Raw genomic sequence first — 7,301 nt, 5'->3', positions numbered from 1 at the left:
GGCTCATGTATGTAAGTAGCTTAGGACTATAAAAAAATAAATAGGGATAACTAGAAGTAATGCACAGCAATCAATGCCGAGATTATAATAAATAGGTACAAGCCTCTTTTATGTAACTTTTCTTAAATAGGCGGGGTTTTTATTGAACTGACATAAGTGAAATATAAGACTTGATGGGCGTTCCTTATTATTTTCATGGATGTATTACGAGAAAAGCAAGCCGGTTGTAGGTACCGGACACAGTTACATACAGAGACGGTACTCCTACTTAACTTTCACCAGCTGATCTCAGAATATATCTTTATGGACACACAAGCAGAACGTCTCTCTCAATGACCTCTGCAGAGGCTGCTATAACGCGGATGTGCTTAACAGGGCAACTCTGGGTAAGTTAGTAAAAAGTCTTGCGTTAGGCGAATGAAAGATAGATAGGAAGATCGCTCGATGCACTTTTGTTATTCTAGTACGAAAGTCTTAGAAAAAATGCTCTCTCATTTAGCACTACTGCTGTAAAGCTATTTTGAGCGAAAGAACTTGTGTATCATTGAACTCGCGTCGCTACAACAGTCATAATGGCAAAGCTTTAGTTTGCTTTTCGAGAGATCCCTATTCAAAACCTCGGAACCCTTTTCTTTTTTTACTATAATTTTTTAATTTAATTATATTTTGAAACAACATATTTTATTTCATTTTTTATTTTGCAATTCAATTTTTTTTATTTTTGCAATATAATTAATTAATTTAGTTTTCTTATTATTTTTAATTTTCTAAAAACAAAAATATTAATATTTTTTCATAAAATTTATTTAAAAAAAAACGTATTACGACCTTCTCGTTAGGAGTTCTTTCAATTAGTCTTTCGGATGACAGTAAAGATCTTTCCAGAAAGTTGCCTGAATTGACAACTCTCTTACGAAAGCCATTTATCAACTGTGAGTTGAGAGACAGTTGCGAATTCTCTCCACTCCGCAGGAAAAGATAAATGTTTATGGGTAAAGAGAATCCCAACTACAAAGCATAATGCAAATCTTCAAGGATATTCAAGGATAGAATTGTAAAAAGACATTTTCAATAACTTTTCGCCCTTATGCACAAAAAAATGATTTTTTTTTTCAATTCTAAAGAATTTTCTCTTGAATTTGGTACCCATATAGTTATTCTAGCCGTTTTAGCCATGTCCGTCTGCCCGTCTACTTGTACGCAGCTTTCGAGATATACGACTGAAACTTGGTAAGTGAGTGTATTTTTATAATGTATATATTATTTGTCTGAACGGGGAGAATCGGACCACTATAACATATAGCTCCCATACAACTGATATAAGATATAAGATTTTTTGTTATAACTCCTCGATTTATGTAGATAGGAACACAAAATTTCGCCCTCTTATCACTCAATATCAGTGAAAATGAAAAAGATCCGGTCGATATAACCTGTAGCTTCCATCCATCTGATTGTTCAGATATGAAGTTTTACTTTAAAACTTCTTCATTTGAACGGCCAGTTTATATACCGATCATACACAGCAGTGAAAATCATTTAGATCGGTGCCTCATAAGCAGTGATGCTCAGAGAGAGCTTTTACTCTGTGCGCATCCATGTAAAATCTACAGAGAGCTTTGAAGACTTCCGCCCGCGGGCGCTGGTTTGAGCATCACTGTTTATAAGGCATAACTTGCATACCACAGATTTTTCAGTTATGATTTGTTTTATAACTCCTCTATCTATGTATGCTCACTGCATACAAATTTTGTTTAGCTCCCAAGTAAAAATCTTTGATGTTGTGAAAGGTTTGAAGCCTTCGGAGACAGCGTTGCCCTTACTAGTTTTCATTTTTGTGTGAAAGGGTCATTGAACAAGCTCATGCTTAGAAGCGTTCTTCTTGTGAGTAATATTCAGGAGGCAGGAACTGTGTCTGATCGTCGTTACGCGAGCGCTTTAATTTAAATATATATCGGATATTGGTTTAGAAATACCAGCTGGAGCAGAAGCAGGTATCTAAACTAAGCCGTCTACATATTGATATTTTACTTGTGTTCCAGTGCACTGCAGTGGAGTCGATCGCCAGCCTATTCCCTTGAAGCGACATATTTATGGACAAGAACTTCTTTCATATATTTCAGATTGGGCTTGTTTTTGGAAGAATTAGAAAAAATCTATCTAAATCTACGCAATCAGTTCATTCTAAGAAACGCTCATAGGTCACTATTTATGTGACATTACTGGACATTCAGCAACGTTGAGCACTTTGAGGCACAACCAAATCAAAGTGACACTTAATAGGCGTGCACACATACATACATACCTATATATAGTGCGAATATGTTTATATATGTATCCATAGATATAAACACATCAGAGCATATCTTTGCATTACAAACATCCATAGAGTACTATTTACCAAATGCACTGCAATGGCAACCCGCTGCCGCCGCGCTGCCACCTACATATACATAGATGTATGAACAATAACAAATTATTCGCAGCACTTGAAAAGTAAGCGGGAATCCGCTATAGGTAACAACGCTGCTGGAATTTGTTGCAATCCCCTTTTCAAACTCTCAAGTACCCGTACAATGGTCAAACACTCGAATGCACAGTAGGATTTTAGGGATTTTGCGTTAACCCATTCCTGCCTAATGGGTATTTGAATACCCAAGAAAGTGGTGTCACAATTCTAGCTCGGGCTAGGAAAGAGATATCGAAGTTATATTTTTTTTTTGATTGAAGAGGAAGAATGGGCCTTAAAAAATAAAATTATGTCAGTATATTGTTTTCGTTAAAAACTTTTTTTTTTTAAGCCAAAAATCGAGTTTTTTTTTTATCGGAAAATGCTTAGGAAAAGCGCTCCCAAATATAGGGAAATGGGAAAAACGAAAAAAGCTCACCTTACCAGATAGCTTCAGGTGTCCTTCATGTAATGAAAAAAACGCTATAGAGATATCTCAACACACCTGGCCGTTACACCTGGTTAAATGAAAATGGGTATTTAAATACCCGACAGTCCAATGTGGGTACACAAAAAGTCTTTTTTTTCCTATATGGAAACATTTAATTTGTAGTGAATAAAACGCATAATTAAATAGAATTTTTTTTTTATTTTACTGAGAAATTATTATATTTATAAGAAATAGATTACTTAGCCTTGGCAATCTTTTTCTTATCTGGTTCAACGCCGTTGTGGTAATCCAGAAAGCAAGGAGCGGGATGCAAGTTCACTTGGCACTTCAAGCAACCATATTCAGTTTTGCCACCGCATTGCGGACAACGATGACGAGTATTAAGTTTTCCGATGAAATGATCCATATGGTCGTAACGCATTGCCAGTTGTGCCCCGGAAGCCGACGTTCTACCCGGATGATGATAACTGGACTTGATCATAATCGATTCACACACCTCCACTCGAAATTCATATTGAGACATCGGTGGCTTCTTGTCATACTTGCGACAGAAGCAATGTAACTTCCATGCATTTACCATAGCCGCGTGAAACGCATTTGTTATTAAGGGCAATACCACTTTTTTCCCCGAATCCGAATTCGATAATTATTCATTGCATTGTCAAAAAGGTCCACACCTCCCATAAGATGATTGTATTCGTTGACCAAATACGGCTGCTCAATAGTAACCATTTTCCGTTGCTTTCGATCATACCGTTTCGCGCGGACCATTGGTGTATGGCTTAGGAAATTCGATAATAAGGTCACGACCTGAAAAGATAAGAATGAATGAAGAACACATCAACGATGGACGTAAAGATCAAAATGAACCGATAGTCAAATTGAAATGTTTCTTTGCACATATAACTTACCGCATTATCATTCCAACGCACCGCCAAAATAGAATTGTTCGTGTCGAAACGAAAGTCAGACGTCCCGCGAGGCTTCTTTTTCATTTCCTTGATGTTCATTAATGGGCATGATTGGTCCGATTATCACGAACAGTTCCCAAAGCGAAGAATCCATCGTTCGACAAACGAGTCATAAGTTTGTGACTTGTAAAGAAGTTGTCAAAGGTAACCGTGTGCTTGGCGCGGGCCTCCAGATGTGAAAGAAGTGATAGCACAACACGTTCTCCCAGTCCGAAACCTGGGTCCTCCTGTTCTGATCAACAGCGTATGGAAGTAGTTGATACAAGTAGCCTTCTGACGAAGCCAAACACCAATACTTGTACCCGAAACGAATTGGTTTTCCCTTGATGAACATTTTGCACGAATGTCGGCCGTAGTAGGCAATCATTTGTTCATCAATGGAAAGGTTGTGAGAGAAAACACCAAATTGAAGAAATTTTTTGTTCAATAAGTCATTCAATGGTGCGACTTTTGCAAATTTGTTTTTCATATCCAATGCTGAGTTGTCACACACGTGAAAGATCTGTTTGATTCGTTTGAATCTGTCTCTTGAAATACATTCTTTTATTAGCGCGCATCCTAATGATTCCCGATTTGACCAATAACTATGTATTTGCGGCAATGTATGGTAACCGGTTATATACAACAAACGTTTTCATTTCGCTAATTGATGTTATGAACGAAGGACAATTTTTGGTCGCAGCATATTGGTTGGTTGAAGTAACCAACAGGTTCAACACCTCCTCATCGATGAACATTTCCCAAAGCTGCACTGGATTCATGTCACCAATTTTCTCATACAACGCTTTGTGTGAAGTGGCCGAATCATCGAATGGAATCTTAGTGAATTGATAATTTTGCGACCGAGACCATTTTGGTTTCATGCCCTCTTCGATTCTGGGTCGCTTAGGTGGCTTACTTGATTTAAGCGTTGATTTGCGACCACGACCACTAGATGTCGAGGCCACCGGTGTATCATCTTCTTCTTCTTGTTCAAAATCGGGTTCATTTACGGTATCACCATCACAACCCGATGGCAAGTGCTCGTTGCTGTCATCGTAAACGCATAGAATTTCAAATTGCCCTGCAATCTCATGAGGCAGCTCCGGGTCATCGCGCAACAATTGAATATTGTCGTCCAATTCCTCATTGTCACTCAGAATATCGACGACATCGGGTGGCGTTATGATAATATCAACGGCGTCTGCGTGTTGGACAAAGTTATCCTCTCCATCACTATCTCCATCAGACCAACTATCTAAAATAGCTTGCAGCTCGATAGCTTGCAGCTCGATAGCAGTGAGAACTTTCTGCCGACGAATCATTCTGAATATTCTATAATATATTGAGACATATATTTATAATTTTACATAAAATATAACGAAAAAAGATCATGTGTACTTACAATTGTTTATAATCAGCCAATTTATTTCTTATCACTTTTTTCTTGTTTATTTTACCTTTTTATATCACTATAAGTATTTTTTTTACATGTGGGATGATGGTGCATAAAAAAACATTTGGCAAATGTCAATAATGCACAAAACGTCAAAACAATAGCCAAAGGTGTTTTTTTGGAGTTATTTCAAAGTTAATGTTAATGCCTGTCGGGTATTTAAATACCCATGTCATATCTAAGGTGTGTTCGCATGTAAAAATTTTTTTTTTTTTTTCTATCAACTTCTATGGCCTCCCAGGCACATATTTAAAAATTTCATCAAAATCGTACCAGCGGGTCTATGGGCAGGCATTAATGGGTTAAGCGGCAAATGAAAGGAACCTTTTTCTGTTTTATTGCAGTTGTTGTTGTTATTGTTGGTGTTTCTGTCTTTGTTGTCATCTTGCACTTTACATACATTTTTTCGCAGCAGCAACAGGTAAAAGTAACATTTTTATAGAATCTAACGGTCAAGCAGGATGAATGTGATGTGTGAATCGAGCCATTTTAGCAGGTCGCGACATGTATTTACTTATGTATGTATGTATATAGTGTGTGCGTGCACTTAGCCACCTACATACTTACTTGCATACTTACATACATACATATATCTATCGTCGGTTGCAGCAGTTTATAGTTCTTACTGCAGATTTTGCAGGTTTTGCTTTCTTTTTCTCTTTCTTTGTAAGCGTTGTTGAGCTGAGATGCTGTGGAAATAGCGTCCATGTTCGCTGGAAAATATGCTTTGTAATAATTGTTATTTTTATTATTATTGTTGTTGTGTGATTGTGCTACAGAACAAGTGCATTTTCTGATTTTAGTGTTATTTCTATGGCCTCATAGGTATCTATATATGTAAGTATGTGTGTATGAATTGTTGTACTTAACGAGATTCTGCAGAAAGAATTTCAAGGTCATTTCGTGTAAAACAATTCAGTTACAGGTGTTCGAAGACTATAACCTTCATAGAAATAACAATTTTAGAGATCTCTGCGGTGTAGCCATCGAATCTTTCGAATCTATTAGACAGCATGTGAATACATACTAATTAATGCTTTATACTTATGTAGTAAGTGTAGCCACAATTTTAATTCGAATCAACTGGGTCTATTTTCGGGATTATGGGGGAAATTTGCTATCAAAAACTGTGTTGGTTATGTAGGAATGTAAAATATTTGAAATAAGTAAACATACCAATCGGAAAATTATTTATTTAGATACGCGCTTAAATATACATATATAATTATTTTTCAAAGGTGTGTTACCACACGATATCTCACTTAATGTGCCATAAAATTTAATGATTGGGACCCCAATTCGAAACCAACGCAACGTTATATTTATAGCCGGTCCATATCTTCCATAATAATCCATCAAATTTAATAAACGAAACACCAATTTTAAATTATATATATATATCTTAAGTAAATCATGGCAAGGCCTTTAATGAGCGAAACGTCCTTAAATGCATAAAAAACAGGAGTAATAATTTTGAAAATGGTTGCCAACAAGCCAGAAATTTTAAATTTAAAAATTGATATGAACGTGGAATAGTTCTTCAAAGTTATTCCGTTTGCCAACGAAATATATATCGATATATGATATCGAAATATATCAGCGTTGTGCGACTAACCATCCTATATAACGCCTTTTGGTAGGTTATTTAAGACGGCAATGGAAGAAATGCCTACTGATGATCGCAAAACTATGTATATGTAATCGGAGCAGATAAATGTGCCACTAGAAGTCGTGAACGTGAATTGTTCATAATAATGTTGGACCAAAATGTTTCAATAATAAAATTAATTTAATTAACTCTGTGATTACGTTCGATAGCACCTCCAGTTACATGATGGTGTGCTTTTGAAAAATCATGTTTACCCTATAAAAGTTTTGTTAAAATGGAGAAATGATACCTGCTTGATATTGCGATTGCCGACTTCAACATCAGCCATCAAAAGTAACTCGGTGTTTACATGTAGCTAATTAAAGCCAAATTTTAGTTGAAAGCAA

General features: G+C 36.4%; 2 protein-coding genes across 2 annotated transcripts in view; one reads left to right on the top strand and one right to left on the bottom strand.

Annotated features, from left to right (window-relative positions):
• The window catches only part of LOC118740750 (protein decapentaplegic), a 97,195-nt gene that overhangs the window by 8,391 nt on the left and 81,503 nt on the right, over positions 1–7,301 (top strand). The window lies entirely within an intron of this gene.
• LOC118740751 (piggyBac transposable element-derived protein 3-like) lies at positions 3,476–3,908 on the bottom strand. The gene is made up of 2 exons (XM_036472410.1): positions 3,812–3,908; positions 3,476–3,710 (listed from the first exon to the last, which is right to left on the bottom strand). Exons 1-2 carry the CDS (start codon positions 3,893–3,895, stop codon positions 3,504–3,506), a joined length of 291 nt encoding a protein of 96 aa, XP_036328303.1. The 5' UTR covers positions 3,896–3,908; the 3' UTR covers positions 3,476–3,503.

This window comes from Rhagoletis pomonella, unplaced genomic scaffold, assembly GCF_013731165.1.
Source record: "Rhagoletis pomonella isolate Grant_MI unplaced genomic scaffold, Rhpom_1.0 Rhpom_scaffold_00006, whole genome shotgun sequence".
Classification (NCBI taxonomy): Eukaryota; Metazoa; Arthropoda; class Insecta; order Diptera; family Tephritidae; genus Rhagoletis; species Rhagoletis pomonella.
This window is presented reverse-complemented; position numbering and strand designations above follow the sequence as displayed.